Here is a 27,417-nt window from a genome sequence, read left to right as displayed (position 1 = left end):
TCAGCTGAGAGTACGCACCGACGTGTTCGATGTCCATCCGCCCTGCTATCCGAGATCTGATAGAAATAACAAGGATGGTGAACATGAAGAGGACAAGAGAGATCAGTAAATGAAAGAAGAAGTTAGAGAAAGAGACAGGAAAGTGTGTGAGAGAGAGAGAGAGAGAGAGAGAGAGAGAGAGAGACTCGTAGAGATCCTCAAGAAACTTTCGAACTAAATGAGCTCTGTTCAGGCGTATATTTCGCCGACGAGATTCTCCATTTTCCATTCTCGGCTACGCGATAGCAAAAGTTGAAAATGGCTGGCCATTGCGAGCATCCTGCGCGCTTTTAACCAGGCTTCGACCTTCTATTCGCTCCCACTCGCTCCTACACACACCACACACCACACACCACACACACACACACACACACACACACACACACACACACACACACACACACACACACACACACACACACACACACCACGTATACATGTATTATATATACGCGATACACGCATGCGACCACCGTCCTCTTTTCTCCGTACGAAACATTCGCGTTTGCGTACGCGAGCGCGAGCGTGCACCCTATGTAAACGAAATGTACACCAAGTAAAAAGGCGGGCAAACTTCACACAGAGAGGCACCGACACACGCTTTTACCTACCGACTCAACGTAACCCGGTTCATTTCCCGTCCACTTTATATGCAGACGATCTTCTATCTTTCTCCTTCTCTCTTTTCTCTTCCTTTCATTCCCTCTTTCTCTCTCTCCCTTCTTTCTTCTTCCTCTCTTCTTTCTTCTACTGCCTACATGTATTCCCTTGTACTCGAAGTAACTACCTCACGAGAGGTGAACTAACGCCATCTTCGCCCTTCTTCGCCCCTTACTACGGAACTCCCGTTCCTTTGTTTAATCTCGCGCTCGAATCTCTACAAGAACGTTAGAGGGTTTCTTCCCGACGCTTCCTCTTTGTTCGGCCATTACAGTGCCACTATTATTGCGACCTGCAGGTAATTTAGACACGTCTGGATCACCCAGTGCAACGTCCATTACACATCACATCCGTTTTTTTATTTTTTCTTTCGTTGTTATTACATGAAGTATTACGTTGGTCTGATACGTATCTTGATTTTGCGAGTAAACAGTTTCTTCTCTTTTCTCTTTCACGATCCTTTTTTGTCATTTGCATACTCCCCCGTTTCACGACATACCCGTAAGCAAGATAAGACATGTCGCATTTTCCTATTTCTGTCTCTAAGGCAAGTCACCGAGACTTAATTCTATTGTTTATTGTTGCGATCTGCTTGTACATGAAAGACAAGACTTTTAAAGAATTTTCTCTTTATATTCAACACACGCTATCATAAATTAAGATCGCTGCCTGTTTACATTTTAGAAGAGATATTTATCATGGCAGGATTACATAATTTATGATTTTAACGAGACTATTATGTGTGGTCTTTGTTGTAGCTTTTAAATAATGGATAGCAGTTTTAATTAAAAGTAAATATATTATATATATATATAATATATTTACTTTTAATTAATTATATATTATATATATATATATATATATATATATATATATATATATATAATATTTAGTATTTATATTAGTCACAATAACATATGTTCGTGAAAATATTAAATAAAATATAATATTTACAAATGTAATTATCTCAATGTACATTAGGAATTAAATCATTGATTCAAATTTGAACTAATTTTACATTTATCTCTTGCTTAGAAAGGTGAATAGAAAAGGAAGAGCGAAAGAAAGAGACCATTCTTCGGAAAGCTCACCATGTTGCATGCCAGCAGCCGAGTACCATCATACCGGACTACGCTCGAGTTTCTTAATGTAATTTTCCTTTTTTGCTTCCATTCGTTTTACGAGCGAAACTTTTACCTCCTCTCTTTTCCGGAGCCGCGTCTTTCTTGCCTTCCTTGTACCCTCTGCCTCGCCCCCATCTTTTCAATGTCGTTTCTCTCTCTCTCTCTATCACTTTGTGGCCCGTCTCAGAACATCTCGTTTCTCTCATTCTCTCCTTCTCTTTCTCTCACTTCTTTTTTAGGCGTTCGAGCGGCCGTTCGCACGAGTTTGCGAACTTTCATGATTTCACGTCGCTTCCATCCTTCCTTTATGTTTCGCTTATCCCTTTTTTCTGTCGCAGCGTTTGGCTTGTCTATGGGTTGAAATCCGTGGCGTCGTTACGCGTCTAATTTACAGGTTAAGGGAGCAATCAAGATAATTGCAATCAAGATAAGTCATATGCTCAATAATTCATTTAATTTTGCTCAATAATTAATTTACTACACTGCATGCTATATCGGTATAAAACTGATAGCAAATTTGCTAATATTAAATTGCACACTAGAGATTTTCAAATGATTGCAAATACACGTGCAAGAACAGCCTTTATTATCATTACGTTATTTTTATTTATTTTTTATTTGTTATATATGTTTTATATGTTTATAAATATAATATTGAAGATATAAATTTATATTGAATAAATACTGAAATATTATTAAAAAGTAATTAACTCATATATGCATTATATTTATGATTATGAGAAATGTTTTGTCGGGATTATTAAAAAATACATTTGTTTGTGATTATCATTGAAAATAAGAATGATATAATTTTATAATAAATTCTATATGAAATAAATTGTTTAAAATATATTCAGTAAATAGTTATAAGTTAAGTAAGTGATAAGTTTGTTAAATTATAATTAATACGTCATTATTATATTATATATTTTTATTCATAAATTTTAATATTTTTATTTATCAAAATTTTGTCAAGTCATGCAATTTAAAAAGGTTAATTTATCCTAACTTGATTTTACATCTTTTAAGGTTGTTATTATGATTTTACATCTTTTAAGGTTGTTATTATTAAACTAGCGGAAATGTAGGAAACTGGTTCTATATTTATCGGTTTGATCTGGAGATTTTACGAGCGAGGAACTGCTATAAATACTATATTAATACGCGTTTCATTAGATGACGTCATTTTATGACATATACTGCTATTTTAGTAAGTAATAACTGAAGGATGCATGCTGTTCCCTAATGATAGCGAAACTTTTCAGCCGAATGTAATGCATACTGTATTTTTTCCTTTATAAATAGTTCATGAAAAAATTAAGTATTGTTATTTTTAATCTGAAAATGTCACATTGCATCTAACAATTAGTTTTGGATCTCATAAAAAGAAAATCTGTTCTTTTCTTTTGTTAAATTGTAATTTTCTAAATAGAAGATTTGCTAGAAACAAAATCAAATTATTCTTTATACGTATAGAGTACAATATAGGAAATTTTTGTAATATTATATGTATTTACGTGTAAATTCAATTGTAAGATAACAAAATTATATATCATAACTGCATAATAGTATTCCATAAAAAAAATATAAACATTACTTCTTGATTTCAGAAAGTAATCAAATTCAAAGTCTTTTCAATGAAACTAGTATTCGACCTATAGCAAGGACATATCCCGATAGGGTAGCCATATCCGTTAATAAAGATTACAAAGTGTTGTGCATATATTGCAGTTAATTTGCTCATTGAATTTTCACCTTGAATACTTCCACACTCCTACTCATCGTTTACCTCCATCATTGAGCAGTAAATGGTTGGAATAAATGCCCCGACAAGGATGGTTAAACTATGTCTCATGGGCATTTAATCGCCTCGTCTCAGTCGAATATATACGTACTTCTTCATAGCTATATTTTTTCAATAATAAGTTGCCAGATTTTGTTTTCTCATGTTTTATCGATTCGAGAAATCAGATATTATAGAAACACTTGTGCTTACTCGTCGAATTACTGCAAAGGATTTTCCTGAACGGTGCAGTTAACTATAACAATCTTCTTGTACTTTTTTCGCGTCCGAATCTTCCTGAACAATTGAGTGCCTTGATCTAGACATAGCGAGCGATCTAGGGCTATGAGGGGTGAGGTAGCTCGAGGATCCTAGTGTAATCCTTATTATTATGACAATCCCATATTCGAGCCACGATTCGTGGGATATAACCGCTCCCTAGGTTGGAACGCCCCCTTGGTCGCGTGTGCTAATTGCTGAAATGTTATTTACGATTCCAACCGTCGCGACGCTCAACCGGCGCACACGTTTCTAGAATGGGAATGCGGTTAACCAATCCTTAGACGTCGAACACGCTTTATGATGCTTCCATTTGAAATCGTGAGACTCGATTCGACGAATATGCCCTACAGCTTGGCGTGCAGCTAACAAATATTCTCTAGTTCAATATAATCTCTGTGATATGTAATTTTACTTAGAGCCATTTGATGGAACAATTTATGAGAGTATTAAGTTCGATTTTTCAAAAGGTCAATAATGCGAAACAGTTGCTCAATCTAACCGAATCTAATCTCAAACGAGAAGCTTCGACCGAAATTATTTGATCTAAATATTTAGATTAAATAATATAAAATAAAGTAATTATAAGATGATAGATTTATATATGCTTCTATCGTAAACAAATATTATATATAAGATTGAAGAATCTTTTAATATTGCGCGCATAATGAAACCTATTTGGAATTTATATTTGCTACATAAATTAATAGTATTAACAAGTTTTTATTTTTTTTAATTTAAATTATTTTTTTCGATGTTTCACATTTCCATTGCTCTGAACTGAATGGCAAAATGAAAATTTTTTTTTTATAAATACGAATAAAATAAGACTCGTATGAAAATTTCATTTAATTTCACGTAATTTTAATTATTAATTGCTAACTATTCTTTACGACGTTGTGCGCGATGGTGTTAGTAAAGTCGCACGTTTCTGGAATGGGAATGCGGTTTATCGGTTACCCGCCGAACAAAGTTTATTACGTTTGCATGCGAAATTGTGCATTCTCCGCAGTTCTGAGTCAAGCAATTGGTACTCCAGTTGCGAGTAACAGTTATAAGATCGTTTCGCTGACGTTCAAATGGCGATATATTCCAAGTATGACGATGAAATGATCCAATGATATTTTAATTTTTACAATGCTGTCTATACGCGAGCTACTGATTGCCTATTTATTTTAAAAATTAAGAAAGACTTACGATAAAAATAATATAAAAGCAAACCACTAACAAGAAATTTATTTTAATTTTTTGATTCTTATAAAGATCAAAAACATATTTTTCGTTAAAAATGTATCTTAAATAAAAGTAAATTATTCTAAACTAATATAGGAAGGTTAGCTACGGTGTAAGACATATGAAAGGCCAATAATAACGCTTGGTAGAAGTCGGCTAAGTATTTGCAGAACAAGTATTATAACCGTTTATTATTATTATTACACTGCTCCTAATTGTACTTACCGTATCGTAAAAGAAATTGTACGAAGACCAATTATTTCTTTGAAGAAATTTCTTCGTCATTACTATATTAACAGAAAGCTAGAATTTTTAGCGCACGTTGTTTTGGTATAATTTTACATAATCAATATATTATTTTATATTAATAATATTAAAATAATATATTGATAGTAATAATTTATATTTATTGAATACTTATGCAAGATTTATTATTACTTTATGAAAAAATATTGCTCATTTTAGTTATATTATTCTATAATTATCAAAAATCAAAAAGTATTTTCATCGAAACATTTATATTTGCATAAATTATATATTATTTGTAATTGTCACGTAATTGTAATGATAGTAGCAATATGACATAAGTGTACAGGTAAATATAACGAGGTAAATATAAAAAGAGAAGATAATGCATATATTATAATTTCAATTGCATATGTAGATATGAAATAAAGATAGCATCAGATACTCTTTCTATTTATGTTGCTTAAATATGTCATCGAAGATCAGTATACGGGCATTTTTAAGCGATTTATAACACTTTATATGTCGAGTTATATTCACGTAAGAAGCCTGTTTCGCGACTTGAACGATCGTTAAATTGCTTTAGAAAAAAAAAGGTAAAGAAAACAGATAGTTAAACGCCCGACAGTTGCAGCGATATTATTTACGGCGCCTGTGCGAGTGACAAAAGTGGCCGGGATCGTCAATCCGTTCACACGTCGGTAATCGCGCAAGTCCGGCAGGTCACAAATTACCTATCATTGCCAAAATGTCCGTCACGATAAGGATCAACGCGGGAAATTACAAATGCGAAAATTAACATGATCGTAAATGCGAATGACCTCGTAAAACGTGTTGTTAGAAGAGATTTATTAAGGTATTCGCAAGAGGTTTCCGCCGTACGTAAATCCCCAAATTATAAGTTACATAAGTAGAATCCCGCGGTACGAGTCATAATCTCGATGTCGCCCTCAATATAGGCCTGAAATATAGCATTCTCATATAGCAATGAAATTAATATACGTGTAGTTATTAATACGTATAGTAACATTCAGATCTTACAACCTTACCATGAAATTATCATAATTCGCATTGATTAGCTCTTACTATCTAGGAGAGATATTTAAATGAGATATGACGTGAAGTATTGTGATGTTAATTGTAAAGATCTGGCTATAATGGCTCGCCAGTATGACAAATGTAAAATAATTTAACAGATATGAAAAAACAATTTTTCTCAATTAATGAAATAAAAAATAAAACATTTAGATTGTCACGGCAAATTCACTGCCGTGAAACATCAGCCGAATTAAGGCCTTGCTGTACGTACTTTAACTGTTATCTGTTTGTAATAACGATCTCACCGCTTATGCAAATGCTAAGTTATGTGGTGGAATCTACAAAACGGGAATAACATTCAGCACGCGAAAAGGCCGTTTCCATTGTTCGCTTAATGTAATATGTATTTATTGTTAAGCAGATAGACGCAACTGATTTATGCCGCTACGTTACAGTCACGCGCGCTCATGGAAGATAGATTGCGTCTGGCGATCGTACCGATATGCATTGCGCGCATTTTTCCCACAATAACGCGTGCATCTCGCTGAATTTTCCGCCTATTTAACATTTCACGTTCTGTATTTTTGTGTCCGTTACCTCGATCCGCGGTCGCTCATCCGGTTAATTGAAACAGCACGAAGAAAGGAGGAGAAAAAAATTAATGCTGCGGATTGCATGCGAGAAAACTATTAATAAAGTGTAAGCGGTCTCTTAAGATTTTTATCATTATACATGCTATTCGCTGTATTTACTAGTGCTTTTATCGGGAGAATAACACAGGAACGGTTTGCAGATCTCATCAATATTACCACATATAATTATAATTAAATAGTAAAATTATTGTTATCGAGAATATATCTGTTCTTAAATTGTCAAAATTATCATTTTATTATTATTGTAACGTGGAAAGACGCACAGATACTGTTAAATACGATCAGATAGAATTAGAATAAAAAAAGTAATATTATAACACATGAGATGTAAAATAAAAGATAAATTTGTGAGTTTTGATAATCTATTCAACTTCAGAATTACATAATTTTGTTCGTAATTATATTACCTGATACGGAGACCACAACTGACAAGTAAATAAACTCGTTTATTATGTTGCTCAACGCTCTTCCGAGACTAAAGATCATAAAAGATGCTTGGCAACGCGTGGTAATGAATCAGAAGAATCGCGGCGCATCTTTTTTTCCACCAACAACGGAATACGCCCACCTAATTTTGCCGTATCCTGGATTGCTGAATCTTTCTCTTTTCTTTTCGCTTCCTCTTCCTTTTTCTTACTCTTCTTCTCTCTTTTAGCCATCCTCTTTACTGTCTATCCGTAAAGGACTCCAAACGATTTTGGCGAAATTGCTGCTGCTGACCAGAAAGTATCTGCCTCCATAGTGCCTCAATCCGTCCGTGTGTCTTGATTTGAACTGCACCGACGGTTCTCTTCTTCTAAGCATTAACTATGAAAGTCAAAGCTCTCAATATTCGTGTGCACATGTATCTGATCTGCTCGATATTCTAAGAGTAATCTGCCAACTGGAAGAAAAACACGAACGTGTTTTCTTCTATCTAAATATAGTATACACATAAACGAGTAATTGTCACCCTGAGCATAATTATAAAAAAAAAAAAAAAAAAAAAAAAAAAACGTAAAGCAAATGTTGTGATTGTTCTAAAAAATAGATACACGTAATATTGCTCTAAAAAATAGACGCACGTAAATATAACGTTTGTACTACTCGGAATTTATCCGGCACTTGCTCGAGATAATCTCTGATTACTGATTCGCAACTTATAAAACGATCGAGAAAATGTTCGCTAAGTTTGACGCGACTTATATATCGCGGTAACGTGATATCCGTGACGATACGATAAAAGATTTTCGTTTGCGATATTGAAGAATCGCCGAGCGGCACGCCGACGATCCGAAGGTAGTTGCCATAACACATATCGAACGTTGGTAGCATCAGGCCCAATGGATTGAGTTCAAGCTCGCACGAATGGCCGACCTCCCTTCCTCTAACCGGTAGCGAGAGAAGCTACCGCCAGTCGAAAACCATAGGGACCGTATGTTCAACGACTCGAAGTGGAGGTTGCGTGCGTGTGAACGTGCGCGCTAAGATGGCGGCGCGCGCGCGCGCGCGCGCACGCGTGTGTATTTATGGATCTATGTATCGGCGAGACGTCCTTAGAGTCAGTCGGTGCACGGAATGGCGTAGGCACGAGATGCAAGATGATAGTACTACGCGATTCTCCCGCTAACTAATATGGCTGAGTATGCGACGAGCAATATTTGCGCGCGAGCGAGGAACGTCCACGATGAGGAACGTAAAACAGTATAGTATACGGCTCGGTTACTACACGATAATCGAAATGATTGCCAGCATTATCGCTTATTAATAACAATCGTGAAATTACGGCCTTTCCGAAGAAACGGTTTCTGGATTGGTTATCCGTTAAATAAATCTGTCCGCGATGCTCCTCATGAGTACGGTATAACGAAATAGAATGGCTGTTGCTGATAGATGTTATGTAACTAATTATGCATCTTGTTTCTGTCGATTCTGTCTACCTGTCTACTCATTAACAGTTTTATATTTTCTTTTTTTTTTCCTTTTCTTTATTCTTATATTTTATTCATATTATTTCTCTCTTTATATTTTCTTTTTTCCTTTCCTCTCCTTTTTCTTTGCAATATATTGTTAATTTTAAAATAATTGACGATACGGATTTTTCAGTATCTTGTTATATTCGCGTCGTTGCATCGACTACTGCGTCAACGCAATGCTTAAAAAGTACCTAAGAAGCAGAGTTAACGAAGTCTTGATATTTCTTGTTTTTTATAATGATAATTTAGTAATGAATTAATTGCATAAATAACAGGAGAATGTGTAATTTTTTTCAAATGTAAATAAGAATATCCAGCACTTTATCTTATTCATACATTACGGGACTAAGATCGCGGTTCCTTTATTTTCTGTTTAATAAATTAATACAGCAAACTTAATTAGTGGATAATTATATTCTGTGAAAATCAATTGAGATTTATGATAGTAGATATATGATTAAATTATTTTGACTGAATAATTCATATGTTGAAAGGCATTATTGTTACACATTGTAGATTATAAATTTATCTAAGAGATACGAAAGTTAGAAGATTAATGTATAAAGACTAAAGTATAAATATATATATATATAGAAAATATATAAAATATTGATTTTTGTCATAGCATTTAAAAATAATAGTATCGCTTATATTAATGGCCGGTAATTTTTGCGCTCATTAATTATTTGAGTTATTGACTTGCCTTACATTGACAGATTCGCTTCCTGGCTTTTAAAATGTATCACGGTTGCAGTTATGATAAGAAACAATGTTCTCCGTAAAAGTACGCAGAAATTGAATGTGTATGTACCGCGCGGCAAAAAAGATACGAACAAAATTATGTTAATTATAAGTCGTGAGTCCAAAACTATGCTCAGAAACAGTATAGTAAACGGGAAATTTGTAATAATAATAACCTGCAAGTCAGAAAGAAGAAACAAAAAGATAATGGAACATCGAACGAAGCTTACGGTACAGCGCGCGTAGCGCTTGAAATTATTATTATGGGAAGCACTCAACTTTGTGGCGTTATCGAGGCAACCGATACCGGAGTAAAAAAGAACTGTAAACACCACACGAAATTGGAATGTAGCTCAATCAAGCTGTAGCCAAAAACTATCTCTCGTTATGGCACACAGGCGTCATTCAAAAATGAGATATTTATGTTAGAAGATAGACTTTTACGCTAGCTTCATCATACGTCAAGACTAATTCAAGTATATACAAATTTATACATACAGAATTTATAAATATACGTATAAGAACTATTTATCTCTTACATTTTTTTTTTAGTAGAAGAAGAAATACAAATAATAAATAGCACAAGAGATTGAATAATATTTTAATTTGTATTCCAATTTTGATTTCCAATATTTCTAAACGTATATTATATAACGCACTATTATCAATGAGTAATTAATACAAAATTTCATTTTTTTATTTTTTAAAGTAGCCAATCAATTAAATTGTATAAATTGAACAAAAATAATATATAAGAGTCTTTGTATGTTATATTTATTTGCGAGAAAATAAACTCAGAGCGTACGATTCTTATGACTACTGTTTCGCTAATCATTATCATATTGTAATTAATTTAAGATATAAATTTTTATTTGATTATTAATGACACTTAATGAAGTACGTAAAAGTTATTTGTATATTGAAAGATTCGTGCTTGTTAAAAATACTGATAAATATATCTAATGATGCCGTCGGATGAATGAGAAATTTACCAAATGCTACATTAATCGCGGATAAAAAGAATTTTTTATTTGAAAGAAGCTTTCTTAAAGATTTTTCTTAATGTAAATTACTAAAATGTACAACGCTATCTGATCGTTTTTTATAAATATGTAGCAGATAGACTAACAACATTATTCAATTAAAGTTGAATAAATTTCATTAAGAATCACATGTTATTTTATATACAAAAATTTCCTATGTAAAATATACGCATATACATTTAAATTTCTTATTTATTCTGAAGTGTGAAGTATTAAATTTATTCTATCTTATTATTTGAATTATAAGAAGGAAACGATCGCACGTAGCAATCAAATTATCTTACGGCCTTAATTATTTCTTGAGAGAAGTATGTTAGTTGAATATAGCAGTTACGTCGTTGATTAAAGTCCAGCTGGCAGTGAGATTGATTAACTATTGATTGATGCACCAACTGCACAATTCACACTGAGCATCACCACATTTGCTGATGATTGACGTAAATTACATACTTCGCACAATATTGCCAGACCGTTTGAACGGATGACAATGTACGGAACGCGGTTCTGTTACGAGACATCGGTTGATCCATGCTTCTTAGACAAACTTCAACGGTAGAATGACAGAAGCGCAGCGACGCGACACGAATACCGACTCAACACTGGCACACCGGTTGACGCACGCATTTACAACACAGGATGAGACATGCTAGAGAGAAATTACAGTCAAGGTTTGGCCGGAGGAAGCCTGATTACCCCTTTACGACGCGTCAAGGCCGCGCCGAGACTTTGTCATTTCAGTAAATAGGATACGCGTCATCTCGCACTCTCTATTATAAAAAAATCGAAGCGTTCTATTCTTTCTTTTTTTTTTTTCTTCTTTGTTCGTACGTGTGTAAAGAAGAATGCTGTAATTCTAAGTGTCGAATAATGAATGGCAGTTAAATCCTTCGTGGGATAAAGGCCGAAGGAGATTTTCTTAAACTGCGTGTACGGAAGAAAGGGTTAGTATTTGCCACGGTGTCTCAACCTTGACGCGTCTCGACAGTAAAACGCACAAAACAACCCTTTCCCGCTGACCGCTCATTGGCGATCTGGGTTTACAGCCTTGGTTTGACCTAAAGTGCGGTTAATAGCGCTGTAGGGTCTTTTTTTAGTGAATACTGAGGCTTGTTAAAAAATTTTCCAGTCGTACCTATCGCATATGAATTTTTATTTTCAGTCTATTGTTTGTGATCGAAAAAAAGTTTCATATCCTGCAGATATGCTGCTTTTCATCAACAAATTATAAACTAAAGATACATATGTGCATGAATATTTTATATTTAGAGAATTATGCAGATGAACACTGAATGCGTATAGTTTCTTCTATTTTGAGTAAACCCAATTTAATTTAAAAAAATAATAAAATCCGACTGCATAATAGTAATTGTAACTTTTGTAAATTTGTTAAAGTATCTTATCTAAACTGATTTATATATGTATAAAGAAAGTACTAGAAAGATTATTTCTTGAATTTTTTCTGCAAATAGAAGCCGCAGTAAATGTGGCAATAGTCATCAACTTGAACAACTTTGCATTGAAATTTTGTTTTAAATTTGTAATATTAATTGTTATTATGCAATGCGATGTTTCCCATAAAAAAAAAAACTTGTTTTTTGTTCAGAGATTCTTTGTATAGTTCTGCCGACGTTCTTTGTATGCCTAACGTTTTCTAATAAAAGATAACTTAGAGCTATGAAATGCACGTGCTTTAATATTTCTCTCTCGCAGCTCTTTTACACCTGAGAAATTCATCTGAAGGTCTTATCCTTAAAATAAACGTTTAAAGCAGTATCAATTTTTATTATAATGAAGCAAGGACATGTCCCTTAATTTACAGACTGTCAATTCAGGATTTTTTTAACTGTGTAGACAAATACATTTATTCAGTTAGAAAATATCTTCATCAATATAATAAATGAAAAGTGAAATTCAATAAGATTGTTCAGTAAGGATCGATAGTTTTGATATCAACGAGTATTTTATATAGCGTGTATTCTGTATAATTTCAACTATTTTGTTCTTTACGTTTTTTTATGCTATATTAATTCGAGATTTTATATTTGAAATAATTTATCTCTTTTAAAAAAAAGATTTATTAATATTTTAAGTATTACATCAGAAACAATTCTTACTTCTTAAAAGTGAAATTTTTTTAATATAATTTAATAATTTCTGCATTAGTTATGTCGTTATTTTGCTAGCAATAGCGGCAGATTTCTAGAATGTCAATATGAATGTTGCTTAATCGCGAAAGTGTAATCGCAGCCGTCACCTTGTAATGTGATGCAAGGGATTACTTCTTTCTTACTTCGTACATATCAAAATTAGAATGACTTTCAAACACACTCCGTTTCACGGCATGATTTATGCCTGGCTGATGGTTTGTGTGTGCAGTCACTGGTTTTATGCGAGCGTTTTAAATGGGAGATAAACATAAAGAGGCCTTTTATGGCGCCATCAAATAAACAACTTGACTCCTTCTTCTGCTTTGCTTCTCTACTTCGCTTTGCTTCGACAGGCCTCGACGTTTTCCTCCTCAGGATCTTCCGGTGACTTTTGACTCGATGGCACTTGTAAATTGGTTAGGCTTTTTAGTTTTATGAGTACAGTGCCACACTTGTGCTAAACTATTCATTTCCAATAAAAAAAGGTTCACTTTTTCATGAACCTTGATGCATATGGGTGAATACGTTCTAATTAGAACACGTATCTTCATTCATTATCGTTAATGTGTCTTGAACAAACAAGCTAGACACTATCGAGTTTGGATCAATACCAGATTTAATGTCAAAGGTCACGAAATCTGTAGTGAAAAGTAACGCTATCTTACTTATCATGACATTTTAAGATGACAATATAATATTCGAACATAAAGTGTTAAAGTTTAAAAAAAATTATTTTTGTCGTGTACCCACGAGCTTTCTTTTTATTCTTTTTTTTAGGAAGCTACATAAAAATCATTTTAATTAAAGCGATTGAATAATATTGTCTCCAATGGAAATCGGGAACAATGCGTCTATTCGGATTCCAGCGTTACTGGAATAGAAATTAGTGAAGATTGTCACTTACCGATGCCATGGTGGAACCAAATTCGGAATTCTAGGATGAGTCGAGGGCGCGCGAGCACACACGTACGTACGCAATGGCGGCCATGACAGGCGCAGGATTCTGGCGTCGCGACGCTTGTCGGGCACGCGGCTCCAAGGTATCGACCACCGTGGGTGCGAGCGGTTGGTCGGCTGAGATCAAGTGATGAGGAGGCCAGAGGGGTTGAGATGGAAGAACGAGCAGGAGGAGGTGGGAAAGGTTAGGGGTAGCGGTAGGTACCACGCCCAACCTCCAGCGATCTCGAACCCCTAGTTTTCTCTTCCAACCCTACGTAGAACGTAGCTACCCGAGGGCGCATTATCATATATTTCCCTTTTATATCCTTTTCCAAACTGCACTCTTACTTATCGCTATCCCTTTTTTGACTCCTACTCTTCTGCTTCGTTTGCCGCTGCCGCCCACGATTCTTGTTTTTCATTCGCGCAAGAAACGGTGTCTCGCCTCTTGGTCACTTTATCGAGGAGCAGAGATTAAGGAGTTTGCTGTGGTTTTTATCGGAAGATTTTTTTTGAAGGTGATTTTGCTAAAGCTCGAAGTGGCAGCTGTTTTCTATCATTTGATTGTGCTTTATGTTTTTCGATCAAACGACTCCTTTTTTCTACTGAAAATGATATTCAATTTTGATCAACACGCGTAACGTACGCTATGAAATGAGACTCTTTGTCATATCTTCATCATTTATATACCATTTATAATAACGAGGAATAAATAAATTTTTTATTTTAAATATAATGTAAATTTTCTACTGCAGCAGGATAAAAATACGAAGCTTTGTCAATACAAATGGCACTTGACTCTTGTAACCGATAAAACGTGCCGCGACGTAACTCCCAACAGTACAAGATATACGTAAAACTTCACGTTACGAATGGCTTGGCAGCCACAGTCGTCATGATATTTTTATCTCGATACTATATTCGAAGCGTAATGACGACGTCATGACTAATGCAGCGGTCAACGAACTGAAAGATATAATCGAAATAATCATATAACTCCTGTGTTATCTCAACAAAATTATTATTATTTAAATCCATCTGTTCGTAAGATGTATTAAAATTTAATGATAAAATAACATAACTAAAAAAATTGTTTTAAAAAGGATTACTAATAAAACTTGATTACTAATAAAACGCTTAAAAACCCAAAACAAAAATAAAAACTTGGAAATTTCGAAAAGAATTATATTTATCTATATTTTAATCAATATAATTTTATGTTATAATATCATATAATTATATTATATATTTGAACAATATTCTCAACTTCTCACGTTGAATTGTTTATATATTTGTGTTATATTTTGATGTTATGCTGAAGATTACTACATGAATTAACTTTTATACTTTCATATTTAAAAAGTAAATGAAATTTACTTGTAATAGAAATGAATTAGGTCCTATTTAGTCCTATTTAGTTATAGTTTTATTATATAAAAAAATATAAAATAAATTTAGCTAACGACAATGTTCGTTTAAACTTTATCATTGTTTTAATTTGTATACTATATACAAATTAAAATAATTTCCCTTTCTCTCTTTGGTACACTTAAGTCGGGAATCGAAAAGTAAAGAAGGTAGATAAGAAATCCAGGCGCAATTATCATTCGAATGCTGCAAGGCTGCCTGCCATGAGCCTTCGGTTTTCGTTTTCACGATATTATACGCTCGTACTAAATACTTCTGGCCTGTGTACGCCGTCCGCGTTATCCGAATGGGATTCTATCGTATGTACTTTGGCGGAGAACTTATTTTCTTGTGCTGTTGTTTGTTATTGAATTTACTATAGTCGCAGTTAAATTTTACTACAATCTCGTGTTTGCGAACATAAGAAAAGCATGTGGCACGGATGGGCTGATAAAGTCTAAGTTTTCTCTAACAGGTCGACACTGTGTTGACATATCATTTTTTAACACAATTTATAATGCTCGATTATGCTAATGATCAAAGACAACAATCTTTTTTGATGATACTACTTGCGAGCTATGTTTTTCTAAAAACGTTAATATTTTTAATTTTCATATAATTTAGTTTATCTATTTAAAGCTATTAATATTAGCAGTTTAAGTGCAATTTTTTATCTCTTCTTTGTGTTCTCGAAAAAATTAAATAAATATGCTTATACTTCATTTTAATTTTAAAAATCTTTCAAAGATGAATTCCATTTTCCTTTTTCTCACTTTTACTTTTTCACTTTCTTTTTAATGGTAAAGAATGGATGTAAAAATTAGTGATTCTTATTCTATTCTACGAATTTATATAGACCTGTATATATATCTACAATTATAAAAATTTATAAAAATTTGTGTATTTAAATATTTATCGAAATTAATATACAAATATTCAAGATTTAAAGTGTAAAAAAAATTAATTACTAATTTGGAAGAAATATGATTTGTATTGATTTGGAAAAAAATGTTTTAAATACGATAACACACAAGAGTATGATCTTTGCAAAGTCACTAATGCATCGGATAATCTTATACTTTGTTATACTTTGGTTGATGTCAGGAAAGCCGTATGCGTGCACGCACGTAGTAAGCCTACGTCATCGTCGCTTTACGACACAAGGCCGTGCAATCGCGAGCGATCATCCGCCGACCGACATCGTAAATCCGATGGGGGTTCTCAACCTTATCGACCAACTATAACTCTGCCACGTTAAGCCTCGCCAAATGCACGTTGTTAACCATCAAGACGTATTTTTTATGTGAGACAAGCCATCTTACGCCTATCTTAAAATCATTTATCATGATGGTATAGTATAATTTACAAAATTTTAATTATATTTGTCGCGCTCCTTCCGTTTATATTAAAAATGATAAACAATTTATTTTATTTTGAAGACACTTATTTAGAAAGAATAAAAGATTTATGTTATGTTGAATTATAAAACACTTCTGAAAATTACAAAAACCTATTTTTTTTTTTTTGTTAAATGTAAATACCATGATGTCTTCTCTACATTTGATATTTTATTTTATGCTATTTCCTACTATATTTCTTTTTATTATGTATGTTATCAATATAGTATGTTATCAATATAGATGCATGTCACAATATCTAGGATTTCTATAAAGATCCTTATCACGTTGCAATAATAGTTGGCATTCGACTTGGAATTGAAACATAGGATGCGGCAGAATGTAACCGAGACAAGACGATTGAATATTCGAATATTACATTCATATATTAAATTTCTTTCTTAAAATCTATACTTGCATTAATGCTACTCTCAGTTTCTTATGTATATGTATATATGCGAGTATAAAAAGAAGAAAGAGATATCAAGTAAACAGAATATAAAACTTTTATTTAGATAAAACTAATGCTTAAACTTTCCGGAAATTTCTCTTAAAAAAATTGAAAATGTTTTGAATGTTCTACTATATTCTACGACATCAAATAGATGAAAAAATTATTCGTTATATTGTAATCGAATTCATGTACGCCATATCTACAATAAGCATAATGCACCCACAGAGATTCATGCATTCTTCGAAGAACCGTGCTCTACGGTGACCACTCCGTGCGGTGCGGTCAAGAACGGTGCAAACGACCCTCCAAGGCTAACCACGCAACCCTTCTATGGATCCTATGCACAGCGCCTATGCACTTTACTTTATGTCACCCTGGAAGATCGTTTCACTAGTGTTCAAGAACATGAATACTAGTTTCTGAATAATACAAACATATTTACATCTTACACATTAAATTGTAATGAATGAAATACAACCAAATAAAATAAATAAAATAAATGTTTTAAAGATGATAACAATACATATACATATATATATATATATATATGTGAATCTTATATAATAATTAACTTTTTACATCTTGTGATCTTTTTGATCTTATGCGTATTATTATGATGTATTATAAAAAATAAATTTTTTATAAGCTCATCTCGAAATATTTATTAATGTCAAAATTAAATTGGCATTCAAAGAATGTACATTTTTCTATGTTGTGCCGAAACAAAAAAAATCGTTTCGATCGCTTTGAACGCCGGCGCTTTGACGCTATGAACGGTGATTCGGCTTTCGTCGTTGACTTTTTACACAAGACAGTGGCTCATATAACGCTTTTATTAAGCAGTTAAAGTTTTATGAATGTGTGTCAGTCGACGGACAGCTACTGCGGGGCGGTTTGCCCTGTTGAAAGTCTGAGGGACACTGCCGTCACATGTTTTCGATGACAGAGCAAAGGATGTCATGTGCTGATCTGCTAAATCATAAATAATATATTGAACGTCTTATAAATCAAATATTAATAATTGATGTCTAAACATTCTCAAAAATATTAATCATAATAAATCATATATATTTTTCTACTTCTTTTAATTCTATTTAAAAGAATAAGAGATTGATTAGTTGCTTCATAAATATTGTGAGAATAATTTATAATAAAACTTTCTTCTATAAATTGTATGTTCGTAACTTATAAAATAATAATAATGGAAGGTAACTTACAAGTATTTTTTTTAATAATGTGTTATCAAAGCAGTATTTATCAGACAAATTTATCATACTCCAATTTAAATAATCACAATAATAATGTATGACGTTTACAGTAACAATTTAAGAAAAGTGTCAATAAACAAACATGGCATAATCGAAATTAATATAATAAATACAATTTAAATAATAATTTGAAATTTGTGTTTCATAAAATTAATAGCGGTCTACAACAAAAATTGTTTAACGGCGGGATATGAAATATCATTACTTGTATGAGTCGCGAAAAGAAAAAGACAGATTTATAGCTGCTTGGCATTTATTGCCAACAATGAGCATACTTACGTGAACGCATGTGCATACATGTGACAGTTAATAATTTATGCTCAATGAATAATTTCTTGATAAATATCAAAGAATAACTGTGTACAATATAACGTATAAAAGCGATGATATTTTTAACTCTTAGGATATATATTAAAATTTATACTAAAATTTTGCCACGCTGAAATATATGCACAAATTGCTTCTAAATATAAATGGTAGATTATAATGACAAAGATATCTTAAAACACGGAAAATTTCTTTGACACATTCAAGCGTAATAGTCAGAAATAAACGTTAGACATTGAAAATAATAACATATCTTCAAATATACGTATTACTTATAAATACCTACGTACTAATTTTAAAAATATATATTTATATAGAAAAAAGATTTTACAAAGATTTAAAGTTTATACACTGAGAAAAAAATGCTGTTGAATCAACAGCATTAGTCTAATTGGAAATAATTTTATTAATTCAATGACATTATTAATAAAACGAAGATCTTGATTATTAAAACAAGAGTATGATATACTGTTTGACTATGCTGTTGATTTCAACAGCATTTTTTCTCAGTGTATAAACTTTAAATCTTTGTCAAATCGTTTTTCTATATAAATATATATTTTTTAAATTTAAAGTTTATACACGTGACAATAATATCGTAACTTGATTATACTTTACACTTTTGGAAAATTGTAAACGTTAAAAAGTAGGCTTCTTACATACATATTTAAATACATATATATCTTTTAAATATCCATATTTTTATGGATACATTATGACGATATGAGAAATTAAACAAAATATATTCTTTTTCTAACGCCACCCTGGTGACATTTGGTAGAACTATTTATCTCTGAGGGTATACCTTAGATTTCCACGAAAACTATGGGGTACAGGAGTAAGGGAGGGTTTTGCCAATCGGATCCTGTTTGATCGGCCGGTCTCGTAGAGAAGCTTGAAAACGCGACAGAGAAGGGTGCGTATGATAAGAATAGTCTCTCTACCCTACGTTAGATGACGCCAGTGTAACACAATGTTTTCGCAATCTCATTATATACTAATTATAAAAAGAACTTTATTCTAGTTTTTCTTCATTTTTATCTTAATTAAAATTGTTTATAACTTATTATGTACATATTAAAGATATCTAAATTAAAGAAAGAGTATATGTTCATAAAATGTACTGAATATCTAATATTAAATATGATTTTTCTAGATCTTTGATAAAAAGTACACTTATTAAATTCAAATAAAATAATGTTAGAAATATTTTTAATTAATTTTTAAATTAGTTACTTAATCGAAATTTATTTGATTAAGCTCTACATTCATTAAATATATTCATAAGTCAATTTGTTTGTAATTTTATATTTTGCAGGTTTATTTTAACGAAGAATGTGTGTAAGTAGAACGAAGCATTTTCGCTCATCATAGATGAGCAAGAGGGACCATTGCCGAAGGATTATTGATTTTCACGCAAAAGCTGTGCTTCGCTCACCTCCGTCTCTACGCCACTTTCTATCCTCTCGCGAACAAAGTAATTGGAAGTTCTGCTTTGCTTAAGATGTTTTATTTGTTTGAACAATTTTTTTTATAAATACGAAAGATATTAATGTACATTTAATTGTACGGCTTATCGTAATATTGAATGACATATATCTAATATTAATTACGTAGGTAACATTAAACAGATATAAAAATTAAAATATGCGGAACGGAACTTTAAAATACTTTCAGATTCAGTTACGACTGAATGCGAGGCGATTAATAAAATTTGCAGCACAAGCTCGGCCAGTTTACGAACTCCACGGCCCAATAAATTTCCCATAACGCACCTCTCTCAGCCATCGAAAACGTTTGTTGGCTTTCGCTGTGGATATCCATTATCGTGCGACTCGAAATGAAAATGAAAAAGCTGTTCAAAGCGAAATGCGTGCGCGACCAGAGCACACTTATTTCGTTGGACGAAAACTTATAATGACATTGTGGCATTTCGCGGGAACGCCGCTTTCTTTGATGTCATTGTACCAGGCGTCGCGATTGTAAAGTGAAACGAAACTATAAACTCGTGCCTTAACTTTTTCCATCGATTCTTACTCACTTTGAATAATAAATGAACGACTGAGGACAAAATTGGAGATGAAATTACATCGTATAGAGAATTTTAATCGATACCATCGTCACACCATCGTAACGATCGTAACTATACAGGCGGATGGCGATGCGCGATAAGGAAATGGAATTTGTTTTTGCGAACGTTCTCTTCTCGTTAAAAGCACTCTTCTGGTGTTCGTCAGGTTATTTCGAATGATAACTGCGGTGCCACTAATGAACAACCGAACGAAGATATCTTGATAAAACTCTTTAGATCTTTCCTTCCGTATATTTTTGTATTAATTAAATTCTTATTTTACTTATATGTTGATAATTCTATATGTCTCAGGATTTTTTAAAATAATTTTCACGTGTCTTTTAATAGATATATTTATCGTATATAATATAATAAAATATTCTGACGTTTATATAATAAAATATTTGTTGTATGAGATTCCGAATTTTTGATTTCTCAAAAAGAAGGAACAATTTTAATTAATAGTAAATCTAAAAATTTAGTAAAATGCGACGTTTAAATACGACATTTAAATTGATTGTTACAAGATCAAAAATATTGGCATTATTATTATTACTTGTTTAAGCGGTCTGCATTATAATTTTGATGCTAACAAAATTATTTTCATATCTGTATCTGATCAAATTTTTAGATTTGCCAGTAAAACCTGTTCTCTCCGTGCATAAGTAATAAATTTAATATTTACGAAAACGTGCTTTTGGAGAGAAAATTACTGTAAACACTGAATATATGTAGACAAGTGAAAGGATCGCACTCCTCTCAGTGATCCGACAGCGAGAAGGAAAAAAACTTTTTGAGGCAGCTCTAGTTATGATGTGGCAAACAAAATTCGCAATATTAAGAAGGGCGTGAACTTAGCGGAAAGACGAAAAAGAGGAGCGACAGGAGAGAGCCAGTGACCGCGTTTGCAGTGGTGGCGGGGAGGGGGGAGAGGAGGAGGGGACGAGAGAGAATCCGAGATGGCCGGACGAGAACGTTCTCTGGAGCAAGAAATCGGGGGAATGTTGCCCAGTTTAACCGGCAGTCGGCGGTAAAAGTGAAGTGGGGGTGTACCCACGCGCATGCACACGCTTCCCGACCGGGCATTTTATGTTTTGATGGTGCAATAAACCGCCGTAAAGCAGCAGTAAAACGCATCGAGTCACAAGTCCGACCGTTTTACCCCGCTCTCTTCGCGACGCTTCACTTCTCAGCCTCTCTCGCTTTCGCCCCTTGACTGTTTCGCATTCCTTCTCGCTTCCTCGTTCCTTTCTCAGCAGATGTCGTTAAGAGACCCGCCCCATTCGCGGGACTGTCACTGTCACACGCCTGTTCGCTCGCTCGTCCCGCACGTTCCGGACCTTCCGCACGTCATTACGTCACTAACGTCGCGGCTGTCAGACGATCGGTCGGCTGTCACGTGCTTCGTGGCCGACTCTCCGACGTCGTGTGCGTCGCCTCGTGATTAGCACTTTGTATTATACGAAGGTGTGTGGTTCACCATGCGAAATACAAGACGAGAATGATGAATCGAAGTTTTCCCATACTTTGCGCTTCGTCATGCCATTGTCGAGTTAGATTGCTTGAGGGAGTTAAATGATTAATTGTTAAGCTATATGATTCACAAAATAATTATTATTACATATATACCTGTCGTCGTGAAATTAAAGAATAGAATAGAACTTGTCTCATTATCTCTTATTTCATATATTTAGATGAACACGCATTTTGTATTGTTGTAATAATTATGATGTATAATTAATGGATAACATGACATAAAATATTTTCAATGAATATGAATTATTTAATTTTTCTATATGAATCATCGATATTTGCACCATTAAAATATTTGCAATTAATATAAATTATTTATAATTTTTCTGTATGAATCATCGATATTTGCAATTACTTATATTCTGAAATTTATTTATTTCTAATAATTATTTCTAATAAATAATGTTAATTTTTAGAAAAAATTTTTAAAAATAATTGTAGCTATACAGATTTATTTCTTACGGAATAAAACTTTAACTACGCATATGCGCGTGTGTAAATGATGTAGCATTATACATATTCAATTACTTAAATAATTAATTATTTAATAATTATACATGTAAAAAGTAATAAGATTAGTAGGATATTGATTCTTATCAATATTATTAAGAAAAGTTTAATACTTCCTTAAAATAATAAATACTTAATTAAACGATAATATAATCCAATTTATTAACAAGATTTTAGTCACTGTTGAAAAGTGTTAAAAACTATTGCCTCTTTATATAATGTTGTTTTATTATTATTGTAAAAGAACTAAATATATGCATCGCTGATAGAGGTTTAATTAAGTAAACCGGTGATTAGCGCGTCGAGAAACATTAAAGGTAGAGAGACAACTTAATAACTCCCGCATTTCTGGTATCTAAAATATTGTGAAGTTTCATGAGCAATATCTACGATTGTAAATATATATTTTATATAATTAGAACGTTTTGTGGCATAAAACGTACATACAAAAAGTTTATCAATTTAACTTCAAAAGTTTATCAACTTATAAACATTTTGCACTATCAGTTAAATTATAAATTTTAGAAGACTGTACGATATACATGGTGTCTGATTCATAATGGTGCATTATTTACGTGCAAATAGAACGAGTGAAATTAAGTAGAAAAGTCCTTTATCATTTTGCGATTTTTGCAATTAGTAATGAATTGAATAGTAATTAATTATCAAATATATCGTATCCATCCGGCCCACCAGCAAATGCTAAACACAGCAACATGCGACAGCGTGATTCGATGATTTTTAATAATTAATAATTCCTTATTAATTGTGAAAATTGCAAAATGGTAGAAGACTTTTCCACTCAGTTTTATTCTCTGTACCTGCATATAAACGGTGTCATTATGAATCGGACTCTGTATAAATGGCTGTATAAATTGTCATTGCGTTTTTTATTTCTTGTTACGGATTTATTGAATTTTTTATTTATATTTATATTTATGTCGGTTTAAGTCATTAAATAAAAGGCATCCTTTTTCACTTTATTAAAATAAAGTAATTGCTAGACAACCTCAATCGATAAAGAAGACATGGGAATCTTGACTTTGAAATTCCGTAGCATAACTGAATTATTATAAAATTATTATAAATTTATTATATGTTAAACTCTTTTCTTACATTTTATTCAGTAATTGTTGTGAATACAATACTATTATTATATACATCTATGTATATTGTTGTATTTTCTTCCCTCTCTCTTTCTCTCCTCCTCTCTACCTCTCTTTCTCTCCCCCCCCTCTATTCCTCCTTCTCCCCCTTCTCTCTCTTTCTTTCTGTCAAAAGAGTTGTCATTGTAAGTTTTGAGATTCAAGCTTCTTAACTAGTTCTTTTGATGTCAATTTTATACTATCCGCTTATTATAAAATAATATTTTGATTAATATTTCAATAAATATTTTTATGCACAAAATATATATAATAGTGTTTTATTCAAAGTAATGATTTTTAATAATTTGCAACATTAAAAATTTGCTTACAATTTATGAAAATTTAAAAAAGATTTGTAAAATTAGTTTAAATAAAATAAAAAAATTTTAATGCACAAAAGTTACTAGCAAAGTTAGTTATTAAAAATATAAAACAAATAATCGATATAGAATTTTATTAATTATGTAAAAATTAACTATATAATCAACTATAAATCAATTATATAAAAAATTATTTAATTGTCGTGCAAAAATTATAATTGCATGACAGGCTGCGATCAAGATAAATATTCATAAATATTCATTATGACATCTGTATAAATCATAAAATAATCTCTAATATAAATTTTTATGTCTATATTTTAATTCACATATACATCTAAATGACTTCTAGGAGATTTTGATATCCCGAGCTCTACATCGTTTGCCGAACAGATATCGGTACACAGACGAGGGTTCGCGAATTGTTTTTATCTTCCCGGAGATGGCGCACTAGGTGCTCTTCCCCAATCACCAGGGCGTCTCCCCGAATGGGTTCCAGGATCAGCACCCACCGCTCGACCGCCGCCCAATTTCTCCTTTTTGCGATCCAACCTGCTATCCTTCTCTTTCGTTCGTCAAAAACTGTCTTCAACGGATTCGCTGAAAGACTCAACGTGTCCAGCGAGTCTCCGGCAAAGCGATACGTTCCAGTGTGGATTCCAGATCACCTCTTTTTATCCTTCACACATATTTTCGCGAACACATACACAAATTTCGATGTCTCTCCATCTCTCTTCTATCTTGGCATGCTTGACGCGTTGCAATTTACATTCCATAGTGTTTGAAACAGGTACATGCGTCGCAGAGATCGCATGTGTGCTCGCTCACACGCTTACTCCCGCATGAGTACATCTTATACGTATATATGTACTTGTGACTTTGATATCGTTTGTGTTCGTGTCTTATCCAGTTGAGCAAAGATGTCGAGATCCAACAAGCGATCGTTGATATAATTGGACCGGTCTGACTGTACTGGTCAGTTTTCAGGGATTACATTCTTGAAACTCCTTTGTCTCAACTCATCACATGCGACTGTACTCTCGAGCAGCCAAAGAATATAACAATTGCGATTATGTTTGTCTCATGAATTTGATAATTTCAAGAATTAGTAACGAGAGGGAGAGAGAAAGAGAGAGGTCACAAATATCAGAGATAGCAAAAATTATTTGTTTTCTTTAAGATTAAATTACTTCTAATTTAATTTGTTTATCAATAATTTACGATTTATTCATTTATCAAAGAAACTTATTCACATGCTATATTATAATTATTTAATTGTATTAAGAAAGTTTTTTTATTACAATAAATTCTTTATTACAATAAATTCTTTTTAAAAACTTAGAACGCATATTTAAACATAAAAAAGTACACAAGAAAATGCATAAAAAATGATATGAATATTACATTATTCATCTGATATGCATATAAAATACATAACATTATACATATAACATTATTATATATTAATGTTTGTTTAATAGCTATATTATTCATGTATAAATTATTTAATCGATTATATATTCAACATTTTTGCGATTCCTATTATTGATCGTACTGTTCAGGCACAAAGAACTGCAGACATTCATTTTTATACATGAAATCTATATTGAATAGCAGACAATATTTTAAACGATGAGGGGCGTAATAGAAGTATATATATATACTTCTGTATATTAAATTTGAAAACTGATAAAGATGTAAGAAAATATTTTATTTATATCGCAATTTATATAACCGTTTTATATAATTGGTTATAATAGTCTATTTTGTTTTATTTTGTAATATAGAAAAAAAAATGTTTTCCTAATGTTTTCCGAATTTGGTTTCAGCGAACAAGATTCATATGATCATCCAAGACTTCGTATGGTAAGTACTTGGTGTTGCTTGCAGTTTCATAAATTCACATTATTTTGATATAACACTTAAATGAATTGCACAAATTCATATAAACATGAATACTTCTGTGATAGGTAAGTTCCGTTTTACTAATAATTTAAGTAGAGCTTGAAAGCTAGATATAATAATATTTTGTGTTTGTAGTTAACAATATGATAAAGACTTATCAGAAATATTATGATTTATTATACATATCTCTCATAATGAATAATAGTTAAATATTTATTGAACCATTTATGACTGCACGTACAAAAAATTTTTATAAATTTTAGAAAAAAATATTGTATATCTTGAGATATAATCATTATATATAAAAGCAATCTTTTAATTTTGATCTTTTTAAACAAATGAACGAAAAAGAAAAGGACTAACTAAAATAATACGACAAATGTACAATAAATATGTTTCTTATTAAACACAAAAGTGTTTCAAGCGTATGAAGTTTACCAACAAAATGGGGTGTGTAAAATGAGCTGTCCATCGTAAGAAACGCCGGAATCCAGGCTGTAAGTTTTACCCGCCCTCTGCACCTTACTACCTTCGCGTGCGATATTCCCGGTACACCTTCTATCACGGTATTCGCCACCGACGTAAGCCGCTCCCTCTCGCAAGCGCGTCACCCCTCGCCCCATCACCGCGCCACCATTCTCACATAGAAATGCCGCCGCGATATCCCAACCGGGACGAGTTCAGTGGTTTCCAAAAGTCGACGAGTCGACGATTCGACGGTGGCCGAATCGCGCCAGTTTCTGCAATACTTGGCGAAAGCAGCTGCGAGGGAGAAAAAGAGAGGAAGAGAGGAAGACAGAGGAAAGAAAGCAGATAAAGGCGTGAATCAAATGTTATCCTCTACTTTTGTCAGAGATTTGAAGAGTTGTGCATATGCTTTACGAATTGAGAGAGGCAATTATTTAAAGTGCTTTTTCTTATGTCGTGTTAGTGAACTATGCAATGACTATTCATGATCATTCTTTTATGCGGAAGCATAAAGCGAAGAATAAAATATACGACGTAAGGCATTTTCTCACGAAACGTGCTGTTTTTATAAGTCTCGATGATGACTCCTGATTGTATTCAGCGTAATAAAAGAAAGATCGTTCTAAAATTGAATTCTTTATTACGATATATATGTTATGCTCGTTATGTATTAAGATTAAATAAATATAAAACAAAATGAAGCTCTATATATATATATATATATATATATAT

At 32.6% G+C, this 27,417-nt stretch overlaps 1 protein-coding gene and 1 long non-coding RNA gene across 3 annotated transcripts in view; one reads left to right on the top strand and one right to left on the bottom strand.

Moving 5' to 3' along the window:
• LOC105428446 (uncharacterized) overlaps window positions 1–27,397 on the top strand; it is a 150,834-nt gene extending 123,437 nt beyond the window's left edge. Inside the window, exons 4-5 of one of the 2 annotated variants that reach the window (XR_016139333.1) lie at window positions 16,392–16,637; window positions 17,364–17,775. Coding sequence is in view for 1 of the 2 variants with exons in the window: in XM_011640780.3 (XP_011639082.1) it covers window positions 26,142–26,182 (41 nt within the window). In the remaining variant the exon portion in view is untranslated. Of the gene's footprint in view, window positions 1–16,391; window positions 16,638–17,363; window positions 17,776–26,141 lie in introns of those variants that run through there. The other variant, XM_011640780.3, reaches the window with a different exon arrangement.
• On the bottom strand, window positions 4,628–12,708 carry LOC105428445 (uncharacterized). The gene is made up of 2 exons (XR_967997.2): window positions 11,079–12,708; window positions 4,628–7,938 (listed from the first exon to the last, which is right to left on the bottom strand). It is a non-coding gene; the product is annotated as an uncharacterized LOC105428445 (long non-coding RNA).
• Window positions 27,398–27,417: the final 20 nt, after the last annotated feature.

The sequence above is a fragment of the Pogonomyrmex barbatus genome, unplaced genomic scaffold, assembly GCF_055798465.1.
Source record: "Pogonomyrmex barbatus isolate J1 unplaced genomic scaffold, ASM5579846v1 scaffold2, whole genome shotgun sequence".
NCBI classification, from domain to species: domain Eukaryota; kingdom Metazoa; phylum Arthropoda; class Insecta; order Hymenoptera; family Formicidae; genus Pogonomyrmex; species Pogonomyrmex barbatus.
Note: the sequence above shows the minus strand (reverse complement) of the source record. Positions and strands in the feature narration are given on the sequence as shown.